Source organism: Juglans regia, chromosome 2 (genome assembly GCF_001411555.2).
Source record: "Juglans regia cultivar Chandler chromosome 2, Walnut 2.0, whole genome shotgun sequence".
Lineage (NCBI taxonomy): Eukaryota > Viridiplantae > Streptophyta > Magnoliopsida > Fagales > Juglandaceae > Juglans > Juglans regia.
Genome location: NC_049902.1, coordinates 37,534,486 through 37,561,959, shown reverse-complemented (window position 1 = coordinate 37,561,959; position 27,474 = coordinate 37,534,486). Strand labels below are relative to the sequence as shown.

Here is a 27,474-nt window from a genome sequence, read left to right as displayed (position 1 = left end):
AGGAGTGAAGGAGAATGATAAAAGGAGTTGTGAGTTGATTTGATTATATAAAATCAAATTATCCCATCTTATAAAATTATTATAATTTTTTTAAATTTTTATATAAAATATAATAAATAATTTAATATTTTTAAAATTTTAAATTTTAAAATAAAAAATAATATTATAATAATATTTTATTTTATCTTACATAAATTACGTAACCAAACGAGTTCTTATACTCTGTGCCAACGAGGAGGGTGTGCTTGTAAATAGAATTTCTGAAAAAAAAATCTGCCTTCCTCCGCAAGTCTTTATTTTCTTTCCTTTAAAAAACAAAAAGTCTTTATTTTCTTTCTTGTTAAAAAAGAAAAGAAAAGAAAGACATCGGAGGAAACTCACTCGCAAGCAATTATAAACACAACACACTACAAATTTCCTCATTCATTCTATTCTGCTCCTCTTCTTCTTCACTCTCCTTTCTCCGTTTTCGAGAACCAATTATGCATCTGTACAATGCGTGGCTTCCGCCACCGGTGGCCCAACAGACCCAGAGAGAGAAGGAGTCCTTCTCTCGGGTCGTCCACTCCATCAGGTCATCATTCCGACCCGACGACCCGGACTCTGTCTACTCTACTCTCAAGTGGATCTCTGTCCTCGATCTGTAATGTTTCTACTCTCTCTCTCTCTCTCTCTCTCTCTCTCTCTCTCTCTCTCTCCTTTTTCAGCACAATTTTGATTCGGGGTTCTTATTTGTGTTTCTGTTTATTGCCTTTCGAGTTAAGACTTTGTTTAGTTGTGTTTTCGTGTCCGAATTTGGTTGTGGCATATAAATTTTATGGTTCTGAGTAACCGTCTGATCAATAAATGGGAAACATGTCTTTTGCGCTTACTCTTTTCTGGTTCTATTGTTTGGATGGCATTATTAATTGAGTTATCTACTAATTTCACTCCAAAAAGGGTGTTTTCTTTTTCTTTTCTCAGACTGTTCATTTTAACTCGCTGTTTGTGATTGTTGAACGTTTGTTGAAGTGGATGAAGATAGGGCATCCATGCGACAGAATTCGAAAGCTAACTTACATATATTTTTTATGCAGTTTCATAAAGGCAAAAAGTGATGTGTCTTTGGAAGATGTCAGCACACTTGTCGAGATAGGGTTAGAATTGTTTATAAATTCACAAAATAAACTTTATGCGCAGGTGATCTCTTATTCTTTGAAAGAATTTTTTCCTTTTACATGTTTATCTTACACCTTTTCTTTCCTTAAATGATTGTTCGATTTGTGTTGATTAGGTTAGATGGGGAAATATCTTAGTAAAAGTACTTAATAAGTACCGAAAGAAGCTTTCCTTAAAGGTTCAGTGGCGGCCTTTGTATGATACTTTGGTTCATACACATTTCACAAGGTGAGATATGTTTTTTTTTTTTGATAAGTAAGAGATAAATATTATTGATATGAATGAAGTAGGCGTAGTCCTTGTACACATGAAGTATACAGAAAGACCCCTAAGTACATTCTAAGAGTGATAAAATTAAAGATAAGAAATCATAAACATTGTTCCCATTTAGTAAAACAGCAGAAAACCAAAGCATTAAAGTGTGAAAGAAAAAATTCTTCAGCCCCGCCATAGTGCGTTCCTTGTCTTCAAAGTATCGCGCATTCCGTTCCGACCAAATACACTACATGATGCACAACGGAATTATGTTCCACACGGCTGCCACTTGGTGACAACCTTGCATCTTCCTCCAGCACCCCAACAAATCCACCACCCCAACAAATCCACCACCCTCAAAGGCATAATCCAAACAATATCAACCCTTTGAAAGATCTCATTCCACAACTTCCTTGTTGCCTCATAGTGCAATAAGAGAGGATCCACAGATTCTCCATTCTTTTTGCACATAGAACACCAATCCATCACAATACATCCCCTTTTCCTCAAATTGTCTGTGGTCAAGATCTTCCCAAAAGCAGCATTCTATATAAAAAGGCAACTTTAGAAGGCACTCGAGACCTCCAAATATTCTTTCAAGAAAACGGGGTAGGATCCTATGTTGACAAGATTTTATAATACGCCTTAACCGTGCATTTCTTATGATCCTTGTACCTCCACTTCAATTTGTCGCGTTGTGCTATAGGAGTCTCCATGGAATATAGTAGACTGAAAAAATCTGATACACTAGATAATTCCCAATCATGAAAGTCTTTGTTAAAAAGTACATTCCACTGGGGAGCACCATGGGAAAAAAGCCGCATATCCGCCACTAAAGCCTCCCTAATAGCTGCAATATGATAGAGAGCCAGAAAAGCCCTTTCCAATGCATGTTCTCCACACCACACATCCCACCAAAAGCTGATTCGATTACCCTCTCCAACTACCAACTGAATGTGTTTTTCGAAACAAGGCCACCCCCCCTTATAAACTTCTGTAAACCTACACCATGCCCCCCTCGCACTTCATTGGAGCACCAACCGCCCAAGTAGCTGCATGTCTAACGTCAATAATTTCTTTCCATAATGATCCCTCCTCCGAATGATATCTCCAAAGCCATTTCTCCAGTAAAGCTTTATTGAAAGTTCTTAGATTACTCACTCCAACCCCCCATACACAACTGGAGCACAAACTGTATTCCACCTAACCAGATGGAATTTCTTTTCCTCCCCCCATGCCCTCCCATAAAAACGCCCAATAGAGTTTTTCAATCCTGTTCATCACCCTTGCAGGCATCGGAAACAGAGATAAAAAAATATGTGGGGAGGGTAGTAAGGGTTCTCTTTATAAGAGTGAGGCGATCCCCTTTTGATAAATACATCTGTTTCCACCCAGCCAACCTAGTCTCTATCTTCACCATCCCATCCCATATAGCTCTAGCCTTAAAAGATGCACCCAAAGGGAGACCCAAGTATTTCATTGGTAGAGAGGACCCCTTGCAGTCTAAAAGGCTAGCTAGACTGAGGATATTAAAAACTGCACCCACCGGAACCATCTCAAACTTACCAAGATTCACCTTGAGCCCAGACACTGCTTCAAAAGAAAGTAGTAGTGCTCGTAAAGTTTGGATCTGGTTGCTATCTGCTTCACAAAAGAGTAGAGTATTATCTGCAAATAAAAGATGTGAGATGATGATGGAACCACCAGTGCCATTACCCATCTGAAACCCAGATAAGAAACCTCCACCAACAGTAGACTGTACCATCCGGCTAAGGACCTCCATAACTATAACAAACAATAGAGGAGATAGTGGATCTCCTTGTCGCAAGCCCCGAGAACTATCAAAGAACCCATCAGGTGTACCGTTAACTAGAACTGAGAATCGGGCGGTAGAAATACAATGACTTATCTAGGAAATCCACCTATAACCAAAACCACACCTCTCAAGTAGATATAAAAGGAAATCCCAATTCACATGATCATAGGCCTTCTCTATGTCAAGCTTGCACAGGATACCTGAACCTCCCTCCCCCAATCTATGATCCAAGCACTCATTTGCAATAAGTACCAAATCAAGAATTTGTCTCTCATGAATAAAGGCGTTCTGGGACTTGGAAATGATCTAATCCAACAAGTAGTTAACCGATTAGCAAGAACCTTTGAAATAATCATATACACACTACTAACTAGGCTTGTAGGGCGAAAATCCTCAATAATTGAAGCCCTGCCTTTTGGGGATGAGCGCAATGAACGTCGCATTAAGGGATTTTTCAAACTTTTGGAAAGAGTGAAATTCACTAAAAACTTGCAAAACATCACCTTTCACTATGTCCCAACAAGTTTGAAAGAAATCCATTGAAAAACCATCCAGACCTGACGCTTTATCCTTAGCCATACCAGAAATAACCTTATAAATCTCATCTTCATCAAAAGGTCTCTCCAAGACACTCGCACTCTGAGAATCAACTGCCTTGAAACACAAAGCATCAAGCTTTAGCCTCCAGCTAGCCGATTCCTTGAGAAGGGCCTCATAATAATGCACAATATGATTTTCTAGCTCTGAAGGAGAAGATAAGACCTGAGTACCTCAATATAGCGACTCGATAGCGTTGCTACGCCGATGTGAATTAGCCACTTTGTGAAAATACTTCGTACACTTATCTCCTTCTTTCAACCAAAGGGCCCTGGATTTTTTATGCCAAGAAATCTCCTTCGACAACAAAACCCTCTCCAAATTTGCCATCACCGTGGCCTTCCTCAATAACTCCTCCGAAATATCACCCAAAAATTCCTTACCCTCTATATCTTGCAATTCCTCCAACAGAGTCGAGTTTTGACTGTCAATGTGGTAAAAAATTCCAAGTTCCACTTCTTCAGATCTTGCTTCAAGGCCTTCAATTTACTTGCAAGAATAAAACTTGGAGTGCCTAAAAACTGATATGCTGACCACCAGGCACGCACCATCTCTACAAATCCATCCGCTAAAAGCCACATGTTTTTTCAAACTTAAAAGATTGGCGACCCTTGTTCATACCCCCACAATATGGAGTAATAGGAAAATGATCTGAGTTGACTCGAGCTAGCCGTTTCTGACAGATTTCCGGAAAGTGGGCTTCCCACGACGGAGAGACAAGGAATATTTCCAATTTGGACCAAACCCGACCATTTGACCAAGTATACTCACCCCTACCAATGGAAGATCCATAAGTTCCAGATTAAAGATGAACTCTGAAAACTCATCCATAGCTACAGAATTCCGATAATGCCTTGATCGCTCACTGGGGAAGCGAGTTATGTTAAAATACCCTCCATACACCACAACACATCCCAAACGGAATGTAGGCCCGCCAACTCCTCCCACAGCCTTCTTTTGTCCCTGTCCACATTTGGACCATATGTGCCTTCAAATGCCCATTCCCATCCTTCAACAACATTTATGGAAAGAGTTGCTATTGAGAAATCTCCAATACACTCATCAATCATCTCAACCAATCTTTTATCCCACATAAGTAACACTCGGCCTGAGGCACCCTCAGAGGCCAAGTAAGACCAACCCACATACGAATATCCCCATAGGCTCTGCACAATACTTCTATCAATGTGTCAACTTTGTTTCTTGAAAGCACACCACATCACTCTTCTACATCCGCAATAATGATTTGATACGAAGGCGTTTATTGTGATCATTGAGCCCCGCACATTCCATGATATGATCTTAGGCTTCATGTAAACATAAATTGCCCCTCCCTTTCGATCTATCCCTTCCACCACTCCCTTCCTTCACATTATAGTTAATGGAGCAAGTTAGCCTTCTAAGTTCCCTATCTTGCTTAAAGGCTGACTTTGAACGATTAGCTTCAATAGCCACAACAGAGGCCTTAAATTTTTCTTCATAGCCTTCACAGGACACCCCAAAAATAGTCTGTAATTCTTCCACCTTTTTAAAAACCCAGTTTGAAGGACAATTCCCAAATTTAGAGCTGTGAGGGAGTGAAAACAGCGGGGTTAGAACAACTCCCTCCTCCCCAACACAATCTTTATCAATCAAGGCCAATTGCAAGTCCAAATCTGCAACTGAGCCACTAGAACAATCATTTTCATCTCTGAGTACCAAAAAATTATCAGAAGTCCTCATCTCAACTTCAGGTTCATTTCTAGTGCAATCCCCCATCAACTCCCCAGCAAAACCATCCATCTCCAAACAGGGCGAGCCTATCAAAGACCCCATACCATGTTTCGGTGTGACAGACGGTACCAAAGAGACAGAAGTATCCGAGCACCTCGTACGACGGTTTCTGTGCCATTGCCGTTGTCAACGTGACGTTCTCAGCACTGCAAATACTCGAGTTCGCATCTCTGGGCTTTGTCGACACATCCTCCGATGCCCCAGACCTCGCCGTCGAACCCACACATGGCTGTTTTTGTGCAGTTGCCGGCGGTGGAAAACAACTCACTGCCTTGCCCAGTTCTTGCTATGCATCTCTACTCTCTACAGGCACCAACTCCTCCACCCCATACCTCGCTGACAGACCCACCATCATCGGCGATGATCCCTGACCCACTGTCGGCGATGAGGGTCGAGGCCCACATGACGATGACGCTGGGATGTCACTGGTTGCATCGCTATGTCTCCATATAGGCAGCACGGGCTGGGCCTACGTACTAGGCCTCTGGGCCACTTGATCGGCTAATGGGTGAGGCCCATGAGAAGCCCTTGTCTTAACCTTAAGCCCCTAGGTCTGATGGGCGGGTTGGACCTGCGTACAAGACCTCTGGGCCACTTGGCCGGCTTGTGTATGAGGCCCATCTGAAGCCATTTGCTTCCCCTTAAGCCCCAAGAGTCCATCACCGAAGTCCCTCTGCTTCCCCTCCGTAACACCGTTTTATAAAACCAATATTAGTTTGCAACGTACCCACTTGTGTCTCCATCTCCACCAACGCATGCATCATAGTTTCCAAATGCAGCCCCGACACACTCCTGTCATCATCTTCGTAGAACTGCTCCATCACCAAAGAGGAAGTAATTCCTGACCTCCCAGTAGGTTTCGGCACTCGAGATAATGCTTCTTTGTACGAATGATAGACATGGTGCCCCTGCGACGGAGGAAGAGGTAGCCATGACAGACTCCCTCTGTTGTTCCTTCCCGAAGCAGAAGAAGTTGCATCTACTTCCATCAATAGCTCCCCAAAATTTCTCCACCCCACCCCTTTCCTCCCTTCCGGTATCGCAAGTAAGCCACGCCGCTTCTCTTGACCAAACTCCGATATAGATAAAAATTCCCAAATGAGTTGCGTTGCCTCTGCACCACCAAAACCTGAGTTCCATTTCTACGCGATCTAAGAAAACCAGAAGACCCCTCAAAAACTGCACCTTCCTTTACCATGACAGCCAATCAACCCAAAGATTCTTGGTCCAAGGAGATAAACTTCACAGACGACAGCTGCTCTCTGTGATTCTCCACCACCTTGCATTTATCTTCTTCAACTCAAAGCATTTTTGATCGATAATAACGTTCCTACTCAACCCCCTTACTTCGTAACTACTCATAATGTACTGAAAAGACTGAACTAGTCAACACAGATAACCACCACCGTTAATAGTAGACTATCACCGGTGAAAAGGCATAGCATTTTTCTCAAATGTACTGAGAGAAAATTAAAAGTTTGAAATTATTCATATGCTGGAAATAACATAGGTGAGATATGTGTACACACCTTTAAAATGTATCAATTTAAGTTATTATTATGCTTATTTTTTTGGTTCTAGTTAGCTGTTCCTCTTGTATACTACTTGTGTTCTCGGACTTTGCCTTTTTATAATAAAATCTTCGATTACTTATAAATAAAAGTTTATGGGTTAAATAATGTATTCCCTTTGCTGTAATAGATTATGAATGCTCAAATGACACCTCCTCCTCCCGTAAGATATAGGGTGGAGGGTGAGGCCATAGAACCAAGACCCATTGACTATATTTGTAAATGACCGATTAATAAATAAATAAATAAATAAAGAACTCTCCTATTTGTGCTCTTAAACTATTTGTGCACAAGACATTTCTTCTCCCCCCCTGGTTATACTCAGCAACTTCAATATATCTTCTTCTATGATTAGAGCATCGCTGGGCAATAATACTAGAGTATCCTTCTCTAGTTGCTGAATACACCTCCTTTCTTCCGCCTTCCATACTCTCCTCTAACACCTTCCCAAGCCATTGCACTGAAGATGGACCAAACGAGTTGTTTCTCCCTGAGCCGTGCGACCAGATTCTGAATTCGGTGGAGGATGATTTTTTCTTCTCTCAGGCGTGTGATCAGGTGGGGTTGGAAGGGATTCCGGTGAGTGAAGAGTTCCAGAATTTTCAGATTGATAGGAGGGGCATTCCTACTCCATTAAACTACTGCTATCCAACCCAAGCCTCAGACTGGGTCATTAATAAGGTGAAAGAGATACAACATTACGTGGGGATTAATTGTGAAGGGTATGAAGAGCAGTTCATATAGCATTGTTAGCGGCTATGGAAGCTGGACATCAACAAAAAAGGAAAGGGGATTCAAAGAAGAATCGGGAACTGAAAAAATTGGCGTGGTCGATGAATTTAGAAGGAAGTTCCAGTAGGAATAGGGTAAAAGGGAAGGGGCTGGCTGTTCCCAAATGAAGCCTAAGATTGTGTCTTGGAATGTGCGTGGGCTTAATGAGGTAGATAAGCGCCACCGGGTTCGACACTTGCTTCATGAGTGGAAAGCAGACATTGTGTGTTTACAGGAGACGAAGCTAAAAATGATTGATAGAAAGATGGTGCGAAGTTTATGGAGTGGGGCTCATGTGGATTGGGTTTACTTGGCCTCTATAGGGGCATCGGGAGGAATTGTGGTAATGTGGGATAGGAGGGTGGTGGAAAAAGTGGAGGAATATATAGGGATATATACGGTAGCGTGCTCCTTTAAAAGTGTGTTCGATAATTTCTTATGGGCTTTTGCAGGTGTCTATGGTCCAAATCTAGATGCTGACAGAGGTTTTTTGTGGGATGAACTAGCAGGGGTACATAGTTGGTGGGATCTTCCGTGGTGTATTGGGGGTGATTTCAATGTTGTGAGATTTCCAAGTGAAAGCTTCAGAAGAAGAAGAGTGAGGCCTGCAAGTGTGGAGTTCTCAGAGTGTATTTTTTACTTGAATTTGATAGACCTTCCTCTCGCAGGGGGCCATGCCACATGGTCAAACAACCGGACTTGGTCTCGCTTGGATTGCTTTCTTATTTCCCCTGAGTGGGAAAGCCATTTTCCTGAGGTATGTCAAAAGCGGTTGGTACGTTTAAATTCTGATCATTGGCCTATTTTACTAGATTGCGGAGGTATTCATAGTGGGAGACGATACTTTAAGTTCGAGAACATGTGGCTGAAATCAGAGGGTTTTGTGGAGAGGGTTAAACAATGGTGGATTTCTTATCAGTTCAATGGAACGCCTAGTTTCATTTTTGCGAACAAGCTGAAGGCATTACAGAGAGACTTGAAGGAGTGGAATAAACAGTCGTATGGAGACATAAGGGAGAACAAGAATATCAAGTGGTTGGAGATTCAGGAGTTAGATAGACTTCAAGAGGTGAGGCCACTTTCTGAGGAGGAACAATTACAAAGAACTGTGTTGGCCGCTGATCTTGAGAGAATTATTTTGCAAGAAGAAATGTCTTGGCGTCAAAAGTCAAGAGCATTATGGTTAAGGGAAGGGGATCGGAGTACGAAGTTTTTCCATAGTATTGCAAACTCGCATAGAAGAAACAATAATATAGAGGTTTTGAAAATTGAGGGGATGGAGTGTAGGGATGAGGAAGTTATCAAAGATCATGTTACTAATGTCTTTGAGAAGCTCCTTACCGAGCCAGTGGGATGGAGGCCTACTCTTGATGGGTTGGTTTTTGACACCATTGAGAGGGGGGATGTAGCTAAGATGGAGAGGGTTTTTGAGGAGGACGAGGTGTATGAGGTGGTAAGGAAGATGGTGAAAGACAAGGCCCCCGGACCAGATGGTTTCTCTATGGGGTTTTTCCAAGATTGTTGGGAGGTGATAAAAGATGATCTTATGAAGGTGTTTCAGGAGTTGTACTCGGTTGGAAAATTTGAGAAAAGCCTTAACACCACTCTCCTTGCTTTAATACCTATAAAGGTGGGGGCAAGTGAGATTGCAGATTATTGGCCTATTAGTCTAGTGAATGGAGTTTACAAGATTATTTCTAAAGTACTAGCTAATCGGTTGAGTGTGGTGTTGGGGAAGATTGTTACCAAGCCTCAAAATGTTTTTGTAAAGGGTAGACAGATTCTTGATGCAGTTCTTATTGCTAATGAATGTATAGACAGTAAATTGAAGGATCGGAGTTCAGGGATTCTGTGTAAGTTAGATATGGAGAAGGCGTATGATCATGTTAATTGGGATTTTCTTCTATATCTACTGGATATGTGTGATTTTGGGGAGATGTGGAGGTCATGGATTAGCTGGTGTATTTCCACAACAAGATTCTCTGTATTGATCAATGGCAGCCCAGAAGGTTCTTTTGCGAGCTCTCGAGGCTTGAGACAAGGGGATCCGCTATCTCCCCTACTTTTTGTCCTTGTGATGGAGGCACTAAGCAGGATGATCTCGGCTTTGGTAAATAATGGTTTTGTAAGTGGTTTTCAGGTTGGATCCTCGAGTAGGGGTATTACTACTATCTCTCATTTGTTGTTTGCAGATGATACGCTTATTATGTGTGAGGCCAATCCTGATCAGTTGCAGGCTGTGAAGGCGTTGCTTCTTTGTTTCGAAGCTGTATCTGGCTTAAAAGTGAACTATGATAAATCCGAAGTGGTGCCGATTGGGGAAGTCCAGAATGTCCAAGAGTTGGTAGGGATATTGGATTGTAAGATAGCGTCTCTTCCTATGATGTACCTGGGACCTACCGTTGGGTATAAACTCGAGGACTTGCTCGATATGGGATACGGTGATTGAAAAAATAGAAAGGAGATTGGCAGGTTGGAAGAGAATGTACTTGTCAAAAGGGGGCCGGATCACGTTGATTAAGAGTACACTTTCTAACCTACCCACATACTTCTTATCATTATTCCCTAAACCGGCAAGTGTGGCTAGTAGAATTGAGAAGCTACAAAGAGATTTTTTGTGGGGTGATTTAGGAGAGGAATTTAAATTTCATTTAGTCAAGTGGGAAAAAGTCTGCCGTCCTATTTCCAGTGGCGGATTGGGTATCAGAAACTTGAGATTGTTCAATCGGGCGCTGCTTGGGAAATGGTTGTGGCGTTATACTAAAGAACCGGATGCCTTATGGAAAGTAGTGATTGAGATGAAGTATGGTGGATTAGGGGAGGGTTGGTGTACTAGAGAAGTTAGAGGCACCTATGGAGTGGGGCTATGGAAACATATAAGAAGAGGGTGGGAGGCATTTCATCATCATACTCGGCTTCAGCTGGGTACAGGGTCCAGGATCAGATTTTGGAAGGATGTTAGGTGTGGTAACAACGCCCTTCAAGATTTGTTTCCTCTACTTTTCCTAATTGCAAGTGATAAAGATGCTACAGTGGCAGAGCTTATGGAAAGAGTGGATGGGAGTACACATTGGAATATCAACTTCATCCGAGCGGCACAAGACTGGGAGGTGGAGAGTTTTGTAGACTTGTATAGTCTGTTGTATTCTTGTCGTCCGAATATCCAGCAGGAAGATGGGTTGTGGTGGACTCCAGTGGGGAGAGGGGTATTCACAGTTAGATCCTTTTATAAGGTTCTCACACAAGAACCTGAGACACAATTTCCTTGGAGAAGGCTTTGGAAGAACAAGACTCCACCCAAAGCTTCCTTTTTTGTATGGACAGCATCCTTAGGTAAGATTCTCACTACAGATAATCTGAGAAAGAGGAGGATAATCATTATAGATTGGTGCTGCATGTGTAAAAGTGAGGGTGAGTCGGTGAATCATTTACTTTTACATTGTGAGGTTGCTAGGTCTCTCTAGTATGAGGTGCTTAATAGAATGGATCTAGCGTGGGTGATGCCAGAATCTGTGGCGGAAATGTCGGCAAGCTGGACCTCTATTAGAGGTGTGCAACAGATCAAAGCGGTTTGGAAATTGATTCCGAATTGTATCATGTGGTGCTTGTGGAAGAAACGCAATGAGCGGACATTTGAAGACAAAGAGAGATCTTTGGCGGAGCTTAAAGTTTTCTTTTTTAGGACTCTTTGTACTTGGGCTATTGCTGTAGACTTCAATGGCATGAACTTTCATGATTTCTTAGTTTCTAACGTGCCTACGTAGATAGGGCATAAAGACATTTGTAACTAGCACTTTGCTGCCTTTATTGAAATAATAATTCTTGTTTACCTATAAAAAAAAAGACAATTATTTCATGGTAAAAACTTTCCAAAAAAAAAAAAAAAAATTGCAAACAGAAGGTCAACATATCCTTTATTTATAATAAACAGAAGGTCAAGATATCTTTATCACATATATAAGAAGTACAAGAACTTTCTCCTTTGTCTTGTACTTATTGGTTTTAACAACTTTACATGCTGAAGCCTTTGGATAACATCTTATAGGAATACTGGTCCTGAAGGGTGGAGATTAAGACAGAGACATTTTGTGACTATTACTTCCCTTGTTCGATCCTGCCGGAGGTTTTTCCCACCAGGTTCTGCCTCTGAGATATGGTTTGAGTTTAGGTATGCTCTCTCTCTCTCTCTCTCTCTCTCTCTCTCTCATATTTTCCTTATCTGTCTGAAATTTATAATGCAATTTTGAACTCCTCATTTCATCAGGAAGATCATTTTGTTTTTCTAGATTATGTCAAAGGGAATTACATGTCGTTCTTTCTCTTTTCAGTTGCATATATTTTATGTTTTTGACCTTTGACTTTTTAGATTGGAATGATGTGTCTTAGAAGCGGATATATACATTCATTTCAGGCTTGATATTTTTTTTTTCAACGTCCATACAGTCCTGCAGTCACTGATGTTTAACATTTGATGTTAAGAAAACAAAAAGGGGTTGTTGTTATTTGCATATATCACTCAACAAAAGTTAAAGTATGTTTTATATTTTTGACTTTTGGCTTCTTACATGGAACATTGGAAATGGAATGCCTGACAAGCGGAGTCATTTCAGGTTTGATATTTTTTCACATTGGTACTGTCCTGTGGTTGCTGATATTTACCCTTAGATGCTAAACCAAATAAAATAGAAATCAAAGTTGTCAACGTAGTCATGATAGGCTTACTATCTTCAACCTTCCTATTGTAGTGAATGAGGTAAGATTTGGATTTATTGCCACACTTGGTCATGATGGTAAAAGCCCTCCAGGGGTTCTTTTAATTTTTTTAACTCGTGTTGCTTTCTAAATGATAAAAAAAATCTGCAGATCTTTATTGGATAATCCATGGCATAATTCAACCTTTGAAGGATCTGGGTTTGTGAGACTGTTTCTTCCCACAAATTTGGACAACCAGGACTTTTTTTCAAAGTAAGAAGCACATATTTTTGGGAACTCTTTCCTTTATGTTTTTTGACGTGTCTCATTTAGGCAAACTAACTTCCTATTGTTGGCATTGGCAGTGATTGGATGAAATCTTGTGTAGACCTGTGGGACTCGATACCAAATTGCCAATTTTGGAATAGTCAATGGGTTGCTCTCGTAGCTCGTGTTGTAAAGCACTGCAGCTTTATTGACTGGGAGTGCTTTTTACCCACACTTTTTACAAGATACTTAAATATGTTTGAGGTATGTTAAACATGTAGGGATAGTATTTTAATGGTCTCAGCCTTCATGATTTCCTTGTATCCGTTTCTTGTTCCTATCTAGGTGTATAATTGTGTAACTGGGCTATGTCTATTTCAATATTAATAAATTATCTTTTATTTATATATAAAAAAGTATTTAATGCTGCCTAGCGCATGGATATTGACTATTGTAGCTGAACATGACATGCATTCTACCTGAAGCTTGTCATAAAGGATGTAGAAGTACTTATAAAAAAAAAAAGGATGTAGAAGTACATATTGATTGACATTTTAGATAATTAATACTTTAGTCTGGGTTTTAATAATAAGAAGACTAGTTAAACAAATATGCTTTTGATCGGTAGTTAAACTAATATGGTGTGGCGACAGGGCACTCAAGTCTTATCCTGAAATCTATATATACATATACATACTATATTACCAATCAAAAAAATAAAAATAAAATATACATAATATATATATATACACACTATATATAAACAAATATACTGAATTCTTCTGAGCTCTTTAGTCTAGAGTTTTAGAATTTAATAATCTCATGGAGCTGATTTTTATTTTTTACTTATAAAAAAAAATAATCTCATGGAGCTGATTTTTCATCATGTTCATCTATTTGCCATTGTATTTCCATTGATTATGCATAAATAATGTCAAGAAACCAAAATCGTGGCAGCGTCTGCTTCTACTAGATGGCCTGAAATAATTACTAGTAACAATGCTGCTACTACTGCTAATAAGAATTATTATTGATGTTATTGTTACTATGTACACTTATTTGCCTCATCCTATAAACCACAGGTTCCTGTGGCAAATGGAAGTGGATCCTATCCTTTTTCCATGGATGTTCCTAGAAACACAAGGTTCTTGTTCTCCAATAAAACAGTCACCCCGGCAAAGGCCATTGCAAAATCAATTGTAAGACTGTTGTACAATGGGCTACATTTTACTTTTTTCATGAATCAGTCACGATATAGATGGTTCGTAGAATATTTGTATGTGATATGTTATAATGTCCATGGCAGGTGTATCTCTTAAAGCCTGGTGGTTCAATCGAAGAACATTTTGAGAAATTGGTCAACCTTTTGGAACAGTTTGTTAACTCACATTCTAATGTTCATATCAGTTCCCGCTTTTAAGCATGCACTTTGGTTCTAGTTTCTGTTTGTTGGTTTTTTGCTGATATGTTTTGTTGTAGATATTACCATCCCTCCAACGGCGGTCGTTGGACATATTCATTGGAGCGGTTTTTGTTCCATTTGATAATCCAATTTCAGAAACGCCTACAACATGAGCAACAGTAAGAACTGCCTGTTCTTTCTACTAAATATGCTTTAGAACATTATTCTGTTCTTTCTACTAAATAACTGTTATTACAGGAACACAGATAACAATAGACAGCCCGAACTGTGTCTAGGAAGCTCAGAAAGGACCTATTTTGTGAATGTGATGTTGAAGTTAATTGACCGTGGTCAATATAGCAAAAATGAACATCTATCTGAGACGGTTGCTGCAGCAACTTCTATTTTGTCTTATGTGGAGCCTTCTTTGGTTCTTCCTTTTGTCGCGTCTCGATTTCATATGGCTTTGGAGACGGTAAGTAGCATTGCATGCCTTATTTATTTGCATCATAGAATTGCTGAAAATTTATAACGACATTTGCAGTGGTTCCTCATGGAAGACGTGTTTATCTAAGAAACTGAGTCCAAGTTGATAGTGTTATGAACAAACTTCACTGCTTTAAGTTTTGCTTGTTTCATTCAAATTATCTTCTCTTTTCTCAATTTTTTTTTGTCTTGTCAGATGACTGCCACCCACCAGCTGAAAATTGCTGTGATGTCAGTAGCCTTTGTTGGGCGTTCACTATTTCTCACTTCACAATCGGCCTCAGCAGAATCAGTTGCTATTGATGGTGGTGACATGTTCACTGATCTTTTGATGGTTTCATTATCCAATGCATTACTTGGTATGGATGCCAATGATCCTCCTAAAACGTTGGCAACCATGCAATTAATTGGTTCCATTTTTTCCAATGTAAGCACATTGGCCCATAATGATCTTACTTGATTTATATACCTATACTTTGTAAAGAAATTGCTTTACTTACATACTTGTATACTTGCAGTTGGCTTCTTTGGATGACAATATAGAGGAGTCTTCATTCATGCCTATGATTCGCTTTTCTGAATGGCTTGATGAGTTCTTATGTCGCTTATTTTCCTTGCTTCTGCACTTGGAACCCAGCAGTGTTACGTATGTGTTGGCATTTAGTTGCCCCATCTCTTCTTTTCTTTATGTTTGCGATAATATGCATATACTAGATATACATTGCCATCACTTTCCACGTTGCCCTATTGCTGGAATAATTAGTTGCTGGTGCTCTGCAGGAATGAGGGCCTTCATTCATCTGCTACATCGGGAACGTTTCTGGTTGAGGACGGTCCTTATTACTATTGCATGCTTGAAATCTTGCTTGGGAGACTTTCAAAATCACTGTATAATCAGGTTTGAGTACTCGAGTAGACATATTCTGTTCGGTTGATTTTATATTATTGAGTTTTCATAAAAATATGTTAGCTTTTTCCTTGCATTGGTTACAGGCTTTGAAGAAAATTTCCAAGTTTGTCAAGACAAATATTCTTCCTGGGGCAATTGCAGAGGTTGGACTGCTTTGTTGTGCATGTGTTCATTCGAATCCAGAAGATGCAGTTACACACCTTATTGAGCCCATTTTGCTCTCTGTTATATCCTCTTTAAAAGGAATGCCGGTCACAGGATTTGGAGGAAGAGGAAGTTCCAATGTCTCTATTTCAACCAAGGTATTTCTCTTGTGAATTGTTTTGTTATATTACCGCACCTATGTTCTTGTTGTTAAAGTTAAATTTTTATATTTCCAGGAAAAACCCACACTTTCTCCCGCTCTGGAAACAACACTTGATTATCAATTGAAAATAATGTCAGTTGCTATCAGTTATGGAGGCACTGCTCTTCTCCGTTACAGGGATCAGTTTAAAGAGGCTATCATGTCTGCTTTTGATTCTCCATCTTGGAAGGTCTTGTATCTTTCTCGTGGCTGTTTAAAGTACCTGCAAGATTGAAAATTATCTCTATTAATGCAGAAGTGTCTCCAAATGGGATGCTTGCTTATGTCATTGCTCAATAATCATTCTCTGGTTTTATAAATTTCCTTCTTTAATAGATTTTTGGTCACATGATAGGTCAATGGAGCTGGTGATCATCTTCTTCGATCCCTCCTTGGGAGCCTGGTTCTTTATTATCCAATGGATCAGTACAAGTATGTTTCTCTTTATTAACATGAGGTTGTGTCTACATTCTCATTCACTTAATCTCTAACTGAAAATGAGAACCGTATAATTCTGGTTTGGTAGGTGCATTTTCCGTCACCCCGTTGCTTCTGAACTGGAGGGATGGATTAGCACAAAAGATTATTCCCATGATAAACTGCCAATGGGGCCCAGGTGGCATATTCCGACTGATGAAGAAGTTCATTTTGCAAATGAACTTTTGGACCTTCATTTTAAATCGGCCTTGGATGATCTTTTGACCATATGCCAAACTAAAACCCATTCCGAACCAGGTAATAGACATAGTCATTCCACTGGCAACTTTTCCTTTAACTAGACTGACGTAGTGGTGAAAGAATGTTTTCAGTGCATCCAAATAAACATGAAATTCTTTTTCCCCACCATCCAGTTTAAGCATATTTTTCCATTATTTGACAATTTACATGCAATTTGTCACCCAGGAGATGAGAAAGAGCACTTGAAAGTGACTCTTTTGCGTATTGATTCTTCATTGCAAGGAGTATTGTCTTGCTTGCCTGATTTCAGCCCATCCTCCAGTAATACGATGGTTGAGGATCTTGATCATACTTTCTTAATTGCTGGAGCAACAGGTTCGAGTGTTGGCAGCACTCAACTGCGGGAAAAAGCTGCTGAGATTATACATGAAGCTTGCAAGTAATGTTTAAATTTTAGTGCTTCTCTGGATATCAACCCTTTTATCTGGCTGACTCTAATTTTCTGAACTCATTGATCTTTGCGCATTGAACAGATACTTGTTACAGGAAAAGTCTGATGACAGCATTTTATTGATACTCATTATTCGTATTATGGATGCTTTAGTGAACTACGGTAATGCACAATGAATTTAGATGAATTGAACATATTGACGTGTTGGAGCTACCTATTGTAATCCAACCACAAGCACCTCCTCTCCTGGGCAGTCCCCTTCAGTGGGCCCCTTTCCCCCATATGTCATCTTTCTAATCAACTGTTTTGATTTTTGTCCTTTAGGAAGTTTGGAATATGATGAATGGTCAAATCACCGGCAGGCATGGAAGTTGGAATCTTCTGCCATAATTGAACCTCCGATTAATTTCATTGTGTCATCTCATTCTAAGGGGAACAGAAGGTGAAGAGTATCATTGGATTTCCATTCATTGCATGGACTATGCATCAATAGTGTAGCATTTAAACCTCAATTTTCTATCCCAGGCCAAGGTGGGCGCTTATTGACAAGGCATACATGCACAGTACGTGGAGATCCTCACAATCGTCTTACCATCTATTCCGTACAAGTGGGAATTTCTCTCCATCGGACCATTTGATTCTTTTGATGGATGATCTTCTAAGTCTATGCCTGCATAGTTATGAAACTGTTCGCACGTAAGTCCATTGATCTTCTTTGACCTCTTAGATGAAAAATTATAGTACAGATTTCTAAATCTTGTTATCTATTTTTAATGCATTGTGACTGTTGTTGCCCACTAATATATAATGCACATTTCAAGTAGGATAATTTAGACTGCTTTATTGGACTTTTATTAATGGTTATGATCATAAGAAAAGGGACATGGCATCGTACTAAATGCATTAATCCAACAAAGGAATGAAATTAATTAGAAGATGCTGCCTACAACCTACCTGGAGATGCAGATAAGATGAAGTGTTTGGTAGTTAGCTTGAATAAAATTTCAAACTGTACTAACACCATGCTAAACCTTGAACTGGCATTCTCATTCTCTGGAGAGATTTTGTTAATTAATTGATGTAGCCTCCATTCCTGTCGATACAATGTGTTTTGAGCCTTGAAATTTTGGTAAAAGTTGTGATTTTATTGAATACTGATTAGAGTTAACTGATTAAAATCTTTAATTTCTTAATAAAAATTGCTTAGATCATATTTTTCAATAGGTCCCTGTGCTTTCAATTTACATGGGAACACATGCATTAAACTTTTGGCCAAAACCTTTGATGCTTCCTTGTAAGTGGTGGATTTGTGTTCTAGTTTTTACATTACTTCATTGAACACTGGGTGTATATGCATATGTTTGTATGCATGTGTATTTATCAATATGTTGGAATTTTGGCATCAGTTCATTTTCTGGGATTTTTGGTGGTGTTTATTGTATCGGATTTAATATTTTGACATGGTGCCCAGACTTGCGGGAAAATCTCTGTTAAAGATGATCAAGAGATGGCCATCAATGATTTCAAAGTGTGTTCTAACGCTTGCTGAGAATTTGCGGAACCCTAAATCACGAGAATATGCAGTGCTAGGTTCCTGTGCAGTCCTTAGCTCACAAACGGTTCTCAAGCATTTGACAACGGTAGTCATTCTGGACAACATGCTCAACATCATCTTAAAAAATGATTTCTGAGGATAAAATGCTCAACATGATCTTAAAAAATGATTTCTTCTGATGTATCTTCTGTTATTTCCAGGATCCAAAAGCATTCTCTTTATTCATCCTTGGGATCCTTTCCAGGTAAATCTGCATAACTTACAGTTTTAGATTGGTAACTGGTGAAAAATTTCCATTCAACTCGTTTGAACTTCTGTTTCTGTTGGGAAATGGCTAACATTTCGTATGAACTCTGTCTGACCTTCTTTTGTTTCTACTTGAAGCTCCCACCATGAATCACTGAAATGCCAAAAAGCAATTAATGAGGTAAAATCCTCATTTAATGATTAAGAGTGTGTAGTTGTGAATTCTGTTGTTTAACATTCTCTGAGTGCCAACAGTTATTTGTCAAATACAACATCTACTTTGCTGGAGTATCTAGAAGCATTTTCAGGAAAACAAACAATGACGTGGATGTACCAGATTTTGTAGATTTGGTTTCCCAAATTGGTTCTATGAGTTTTGATTCCATTGGCTTGCATTGGCGGTAAATATCTGGTTATTTGGGAACTTTTTTCCTTTAAATTCTATTTCTTGATATCAGCTGAAGTTGGTTGAATCTATATATTCTCTTAGACTGATTTTTGTAAATATTTTATATATAGGCTTATTTCTTTTCAAAATTTATCAGGTATAATCTCATGGCTAATAGAGTTCTACTCCTGTTGGCTATGGCATCTAGGAATGACCCAAATGCCTCTTCTAAGATATTGAGTGAAACTGCTGGTCAGTTCTTCTTGTTGCGTCAGAGATTGCCTCTTACCTTTGTTTCTCAATAGCACCATTGCAATAAATTGAGTGCAAATATCTCAGTTTTGACCTTTTTAACATTTTTTTTGTGTAGGTTTCTAACATTTCTTTTTAAAACATTTACAGGTCACTTCTTAAGGAATTTGAAAAGCCAACTTCCTCAGACAAGAATACTTGCAATCTCGGCCTTAAATACACTGTTGAAGGAATCTCCTTATAAACAGACAGCCGAGGAACACTCTGGCTCTTCTGCTTCTGGGGAGTTACTAGAAAGTACAAAATCATCCCTAGAAGGAGCTTTAACTAGTATTTTTCAGGAAGAGGGTTTCTTCAATGAGACATTGAATAGTCTTTCCCATGTTCACATAATTACTGATACTGAGAGCGCATCTTCCAGAGGAAATCATGGAAATTCAGCTTTTCAGAGCCTAGCAGACAAATCAATCACCCTATTTTATTTTGATTTTTCTGCTGCATGGCCACGTACTCCTAGCTGGATTTCTTTATTAGGAACTGATACCTTCTACTCTAATTTTGCCCGGATTTTTAAGCGGCTAATACAAGAATGTGGTATGCCTGTTTTATTGGCACTAAAAGGTACATTGGAGGAGTTTGCAAATGCCAAGGAAAGGTCTAAACAGTGTGTTGCTGCTGAAGCATTGGCTGGGGTGTTGCATTCTGATGTTAACGGTCTTCTAGAAGCATGGGACAGCTGGTTGATGGTCCAGTTGCAGAATATTGTTTTAGCACAATCAGTGGAATCGGTACCTGAGTGGGCAGCTTGTATTCGTTATGCAGTTACAGGAAAAGGAAAATACGGAACAAGAGTTCCTCTTCTGAGGCAAAGAATCCTAGACTGTTTGGCGAATCCTTTACCATCAACAGCAACTACTACTGTAGTAGCCAACCGCTATGCTTTTCTGTCAGCTGCACTTATAGAAATATCCCCTCAGAAAATGCCAGCAACTGAGTTACAGCTCCATAATAAACTTTTAGGGGAGCTGCTTGGTAACATGTGCCATTCATCTGCCCAAGTAAGCATTCCTCATAGGTCTCACCAATTTTCTAGGCAAACTTTTTTGTGTTTGTATGTCTATATAAACTCTAAATAGCCTTTAGTTTTTCACGAATTTTTTTGCCTGGATTATCCTAAAAATTGTTATATTATAGTGCTCTTGTATACGCCCTGTGTACTTGGCTATGCCTATTAATGTAGTGGTTATAGAGCAAAAAGTTTTAGCAACTGTTGTGTCTTTTAATATCTTCTTATGAAGACGGCTGTGTCATTATTATTTTCTCTTTGTAAAAATGAAAGATGTATGAAGAGCATGGTTATATCATTGTGGCTTCTTTAAATAGGCAGAATAAAAAAAGGGTAGCTGTGGAAACAATAAATTTTTACTTACAACAGTTTCAATGTTAAAAGTTAGACTGTTATATTATAAGGACTACAATAAGCTGAGTGGGTGTGTTGTGGATTTATGCCATATATATTTTTTCTCCTTTATCTGTTTGATCCTCTTATTTTGTTTTCAAAGTTATCTTAGGCTGCTTGTATATCTTGATTTCTCTTAGATTCTGGAAAATCTTTCCTGCTTATTGTCCTTGATCTGATATCAGAAAAGGAGAAGAAAAAGCACAAGAAAAGTGTTGCTACTGATAGGCGAAACACAATCAAGAATTTTATTTCTCCATTATTTTAATTTCTTAATCATGACTTTTGATTCATCTTTTATGCGGAACAGGTAAGGGAAGCTATAGGTGTTACCCTTTCTGTGTTGTGCTCAAACATTCAGCTTTATGCATCATTGGAATGTGATCATTCGCTTGAAAGGGAAAACACTGATGTTAATGACCGGCTTAAAGAAGGAAGTTGGGTTCGGTTTCTAATAGACAGAGCATCTGAACTGGTAGTGAATATTCAGAATACCAGTCAGTCTGACAATTTGGAGACCCCAGCGGATGAGAGGCATCAAAATAGACGTTTGAATGGAGATTCAAAAGATGATGTCAAATGGATGGAAACGGTACTAATTTCTAGATTAGTTTCCAGTGAACCTCCTTTAATTATTAGCTAAATCTTCCTTGTTATTCTTCCTTGTAAAAAAAAAAACTAAATCTTCTTTTAACGAAATATTTTTACTCATGACTTAATTTTTTCTACTCTTTGTAGATATTCCATTTCATTATCTCATCTCTGAAGTCTGGAAGATCTTCATATTTGCTGGATGTAGTAGTGGGACTTCTTTATCCTGTAATTTCCTTGCAGGTGTGTTGAGTATGTTTTTTATTATGTTATGTTACTCACAGATTTTCCTTTGGGACTATTATTTGGTTCTGAAATTGAGTAGCTTTTATATTGTTCTTGCTTCAGTCCCTTTCGGTTTAGTGTTATGGACTAGAGGGTTTAGCTGACCATTATGTCAGAGAGAACATCTCAAATCAATCATTCCTTGACCATGATTAAATTAGTAATATTGGTTGAACTGGTTTTTTAAATTATATGATGGAAAGTTGTTTAATATTTTTTTTCCAGTTAACAATTTAGATATGCCAGTAAGTGGCTATTAAGGCTTCGTTTGGTTACTGAACTCAACTGAGTTCAGCTGAGTTGAGTCTAATTTTAAGTTGAGTTTAACATCCAACACTCAATTCTCAAATTACTAAACTCATCTCAATTCAAAACCTTCTTACACATGAGATCCACAACCTTTTTCAACTTAAAACATATTTATACGTGGGACCCACAACCTTTTTCAATTTCTCATAAAAAGTACTAAACTCATCTTAACATCCAAACACACTTTAAACTCAGTTTAGATGGGTCTTACATAATTCTCTTTACTACTCAACTTACTACTATTCATAAAAAACTCAACTTAGCTGAGCTCAGTTCAACATCCAAACGCAACCTAAGTTTACACATCAAACTTTATCTGCTGCTTGCTGCTCTAGTTTTCTTTGAATTCCCTAGTTCTATTAGTATCTCCCCAAGTTAAAGGCGTTGGAACCTACAAAATTCACTACTACTCGTTCTGCCAAGGAGATGGAGAACTTCCGTTGGAACATGGAACAGTACTTCTGTGCCACCCGTGTGCCAGAGGAAAAGAAAATAACCATCACCTTGACGTATCTCATCGATTAACCACTAGGGATTCCTCAAGTGGTAAAGGCCTTGCTCTTGGTGGTATGCTTCCTCCAAGATCCAAGGTTCGAATTTCATTGGGTGCAAACAATCTCTAGGGGCCATCGGATTGAAGGATTTTTTCCTTGAATTACCTGAGGTGCATTTGCGGGAAACTCTTTGCTGAGAGCTTGTGCACCCTAGGATTAGTCGGGACGTTGTTCCCAGACACTCAGTGACAATAAAAAAAAACCTTGATGTATCTCATGGGTGATGCTGAACTTGGTGGTGGTCTCATCTGGAGGAAGACAAGAACGTGATTTTTGGGAGGTACAGCTCAAGAAAAATGACGTAAGCTAGGAGAGAGACATCCCTTTGTGGCAGTGTGACAAAGAAGTGAAAGACTCCCTCAATTCACTCTTGACGAGGATGTTGAGCTCGGTTCGTGTGGGTCGTTTTGGATGCCCAGTGATGGCATGGATTGACTGGTTTTCTAAATTATAAAATGCAATTTTAATAAAAAAAGTATTTTTCCATTTTTTAACAATTTTTTTTTATAGTATCTGCCCAATTTATCGTCAAAAAGAAATTATGATATCCTTGTGCATCGACTAAACTTACAAAATCTTCTTAAATATGGCATTGAAGCAAATTTATGAACAACACTGCAAAATTTCCTCTGAAACTGGACCTTCATATTTTCCAAGTGTTAATATGTGAGATATGATTAGACATCATGCTGTCCATTTTAAGCAAGAGGATTCTTAATATTTCATGCTCAATAAAACTTAGTTTATCGATAAAAAAAAAAACATTTCTGCAATATCCCAGGATATGCAAAACTTATATCGGTCCCCTCCACCCTCCACCTTACACACACCCCCTCTCCTCTTTCACTGGTTGCATTATAAGAGATGTTGACAATTTGCAGTCTTATACAAGCTCTTGAATTGCCTGCATAATCTTGTAACAGACTTCTGTTGCATTAGTAACATTTCCATTTTTGTTACTCATAAAAAGAAGAAGTAACATTTCCATTTTAGGTGCTTTTGTTTGGGTGTAGTTACTAACTAGATTAATCCGAATTTTTAGACGTGCTTTATGCTTGAAGAGAGATTCCATGGAGAGAACTCCTGCAGAGAGGAGACTATGTACTGATTTATTATAGAGATGCTAGGATGCAAGTTGATGGCACTTTCTGATCTTTGACATTTATGAGTCCTGAAAAAAATTACATGCTTCTGTTAAATCTCATTTCAATCCTTCAGAGATATTTATGGCCCAAACACTAGAGAACTTTTTGGTCATTTTAATTGCGTCACGGTGCCAAGTAGGCCGGGCGCCAGAACTTATCTGAGAAATATTGCTGCTTTCTGAAGGAAACATCGAATAAAGATTTGTCAACATTGGCCAAGGCAGCTTTTGAACTGTTGAAATGGAGGATTTTCTGGCAACCTCATATCCAGGAGACTGTATCTGTGATTCTTTCTTCAGCCAATGATTCTAACTGGCGAACCAGATCTGCGACACTGACATATCTGCGAACTTTTATGTATAGGTATGATATATCTAAAGTGTTATACTTATAAAAAAAAATATCTAAAGTGTTACCCCTTTCGCGTTGCATCCTGCAAGGATTGTAAGTCATACTAGTCATATAGCCTGTTATGTTTTTGTTCTATTGTTTTATTTCTTTCTGTTTTAAACTTATTGTTTTTTGTTTTTTCTTCATTTTTTTTGGGCGGGGGCCATGGGATGATTTTGTGATGTGTTTGGAACTCACATATCAAATTTTTTCTGCATAAGAAGTTACATATAAGAGTGTTCTTATTTTGTCATATGACCATCTGTTTGTGGTCCTTTTCTCTGTTTGTCTCAATTTACTCTTCCGATTCAGCTTTTAATGAATTTTTGTATGGCATCAGTGTTCTGATATGCAGAGAAACTTTTTCTCTGATACTAAGTAAAACTCTTCAAAATATTTTTTACAGGCATACTTTCATTCTCTCACGTTTAGAGAAACAACAAATCTGGAGCACTGTGGAGAAGCTACTGATGGACAACCAAGTGGAGGCAAGTTCCTCGCCGAATTGTTCCTTCAATAAAGTTTTCTACTCTGGGGCCTTTGCCATTGCTTCCCCTCCTAAAACACACTCTTGTTTGTGGAAGTTACGAATAATGAAGTGAAAATCAATTTTGAATAATGAGTGTGATCCATGTTCTTGGTGCCTCAACTTTTGTCTTATTTTAGATTTTGAGTGATATTATTAATTTAGAAACTTGATCTAACTGACTGAAATTCATGAGCAGAAGTCATAAGATGCCTGGAATGAAGTAAATATAAAGACTTGGTCACATGGTTCTTAATGAATTTTCCTTTACTTGAGCCAGGGGTAGGTTTTGTTGCTTTCAACTTAATTAAGCTAATTTCTGGCATAGGTAAGAGAGCATGCCGCGGCAGTTCTGGCAGGCCTAATGAAGGGTGGGGATGAAGATCTAGCTAGAGATTTTCGTGATAGAGCCTACGTGAAGGCAAATGATCTTCCAAGGAAGAGAAAGCAAAGGTTAGTTCTCTTGTTTTTGACACTGAACGGCTTATGCTTTTCTTATTTCCTTTTGTAGCACTAATGCAAGTGTTTCCTCTTGTATACTTCCTGTGTAGGCTATGCTTATTCTTTTGATTCAATAAAATTTTATTTTACGTATCAAAATTTTTTTTTTTTTTTTGAAGTTCCTATAGTTGTTAGTTAATGTAGCTTTTCAATGAGGGGACAACATTCATGTATGTATTTTTTATGCAAACAACTCCTATATATATATATTTGGGAATGCACGATTTGCATGCATTCAGCATGGACATGAAAACTCACCTGCTTGCCTTTCATAAGTTAGTTCTTATTCGTTGAAATTGAAATCAAAACACAGATAAAAGGAGACATTTGTAGTGTTTTGAATACTTGTTTGAACAGTGCAGCCCTGGCTCATTGTCTTCGAACTGAAGTTGATCAAATCTTCTCATTTGCGGAAGCACTCCTAAATGCTTCTTTCATCCGTTGAAGTCATTTATAATTTTTTTTTTATCAGTAAATGAAGTCATTTGTATTTTTAGGTTTAGAATGCGTGGTGCAAGCCATTTTGAGGAATCTATTTTTTCATATGCAATGCATCCACGTGTCCAACATCAAATATGAGGAAATTTAATCATCTGCATAAGATTTTAAAGTACTCAATATATGCCTGTGACATTGATGACACCTAATTTACGTATCGAAAAAAAGAGGCATTGATGACACTACTAATGCCAACTCTCATGCGCACACAAACCAGTAAGTAGATATTCATTTAATTTCATGTATTTATAGGTGTGAACTTGCGTGCACGGGATCGGGATTTACTCTGGAGGCTGGGTCCGAAAGGCCTTGCCTTGTAGAGGTTCCCCGATATAATAATAATAAAAAAAAAGGTGTGAATTTGCGTGTTTTTTTTTTTTATAAGGGATTAAGACATGTTACTACATATTCCATTCACAGCTCAATGTTTCTGATCCATATCTCGTAATCATTGAATGCAGAAATTCTTCTCGTCACTCCACAGCTTCTATACATGGCACTATACTTGCTTTGGCAGCTTCTGTATTATCAGCTCCTTATGACATGCCCAGGTGTGTTCTACTAAAGATAAGAATTGAGTCTTATAAGTTGATTAGAGAAATATGCTGTAACAAGTTAGATTATGCACGACATGATGCTTATATAACTAATGACAACAAAATATTGCCAAAACATAAGCAAGAAGGATCTTACTTAAAGCTGCCAGTAGGTTGGGTATGGTGGGATGTGATTTCAATGTTTGAAAATCCAATCCACTAGACTCTTTTTTTCCCCAATTAGACTTGACTTTTGAAAAACTAATAGTTGCTATTATTGGCCAATAAGGGCCAGATTATTATCTTATAGTTCACACTTGAAAACTCATGTCCCATAGATTTGGAAAGTTTCAATCGTACCTTTGACAAAATTCCTAGGAATAGTTTTTTCTTAGTCATTGGTCAACAATTGGCAAATATTTCTAATATGTTGCTATTGGTCAAACCTGACTGTAGAGCTAGTCAATATGCATTCTGCTTCGTGATCTAATTGAGGGATGGGGCAACGAATTAGAATATGTATTGGGTTTTTAATTTCTTGTTCCTTTCTGGATGATTTCTCTCTTTCAGTTGGTTGCCTGAGCATGTTACATTACTAGCTCGTTTTGCTGGGGAGCCATCACCTGTAAAATCTACAGTTACTAAAGCAGTTGCGGAGTTCCGACGGACCCATGCAGATACGTGGAATGTTCAGAAAAATTCATTTACTGAAGAGCAACTTGAGGTAGCTGCTTAGAAATATTAATCCAAGAACCCTTGCCTTATGTCAGAGAAACATCGATTCCATTTCCTGAAATTATTCTTCTTACACTTGCAGGTTCTGGCTGATACATCCTCGTCATCATCATATTTTGCTTAATATACATTGTATTCCTAGCAAGAAAGAAGATATAGTGGAAAGCTATTGGCAATAAATTAAGCTTTGTTGTTAAATTTCACCCTAATTTATGGAATGAGCTTTATTTACATGTAGATTTTTTTTTATTTGTTTTTCCCTGAAAATGTCTAAGTTTATCCATGAAGTAGGTAGTCCTTCCTTTGCAAATTCCTGATGCAGCCGAACTTG

The 27,474-nt window shown here is 38.6% G+C and overlaps 1 protein-coding gene across 1 annotated transcript; it reads left to right on the top strand.

Moving 5' to 3' along the window:
* Nucleotides 1-368: 368 nt before the first annotated feature.
* On the top strand, nt 369-27,400 carry LOC108985890 (proteasome activator subunit 4-like). Its single transcript, XM_018958354.2, has 35 exons — nt 369-643; nt 1,077-1,179; nt 1,274-1,386; nt 11,987-12,109; nt 12,805-12,906; nt 12,999-13,164; nt 13,983-14,099; nt 14,207-14,274; nt 14,380-14,481; nt 14,561-14,777; nt 14,985-15,215; nt 15,307-15,434; nt 15,569-15,686; nt 15,782-16,000; nt 16,079-16,234; nt 16,400-16,476; nt 16,571-16,779; nt 16,948-17,161; nt 17,256-17,335; nt 17,498-17,615; nt 17,699-17,869; nt 18,645-18,813; nt 18,929-18,972; nt 19,113-19,155; nt 19,230-19,375; nt 19,520-19,614; nt 19,765-20,672; nt 21,384-21,665; nt 21,812-21,907; nt 24,142-24,320; nt 24,754-24,835; nt 25,202-25,326; nt 26,334-26,423; nt 26,979-27,132; nt 27,226-27,400. Exons 1-35 carry the CDS (start codon nt 483-485, stop codon nt 27,265-27,267), a joined length of 5,448 nt encoding a protein of 1,815 aa, XP_018813899.1. The 5' UTR covers nt 369-482; the 3' UTR covers nt 27,268-27,400.
* The last annotated feature ends 74 nt before the right edge of the window (nt 27,401-27,474 follow it).

Coding starts and splice junctions, on each gene's coding strand:
- LOC108985890 (XM_018958354.2), top strand. CDS start 483: ATGCATCTGTACAATGCGTGGCTTCCGCCACCGGTGGCCCAACAGACC. Junction 1,387..11,986: donor GTTCATACACATTTCACAAG/GTGAGATATGTT, acceptor AACATCTTATAG/GAATACTGGTCCTGAAGGGT. Junction 24,321..24,753: donor CTGCGAACTTTTATGTATAG/GTATGATATATC, acceptor TATTTTTTACAG/GCATACTTTCATTCTCTCAC.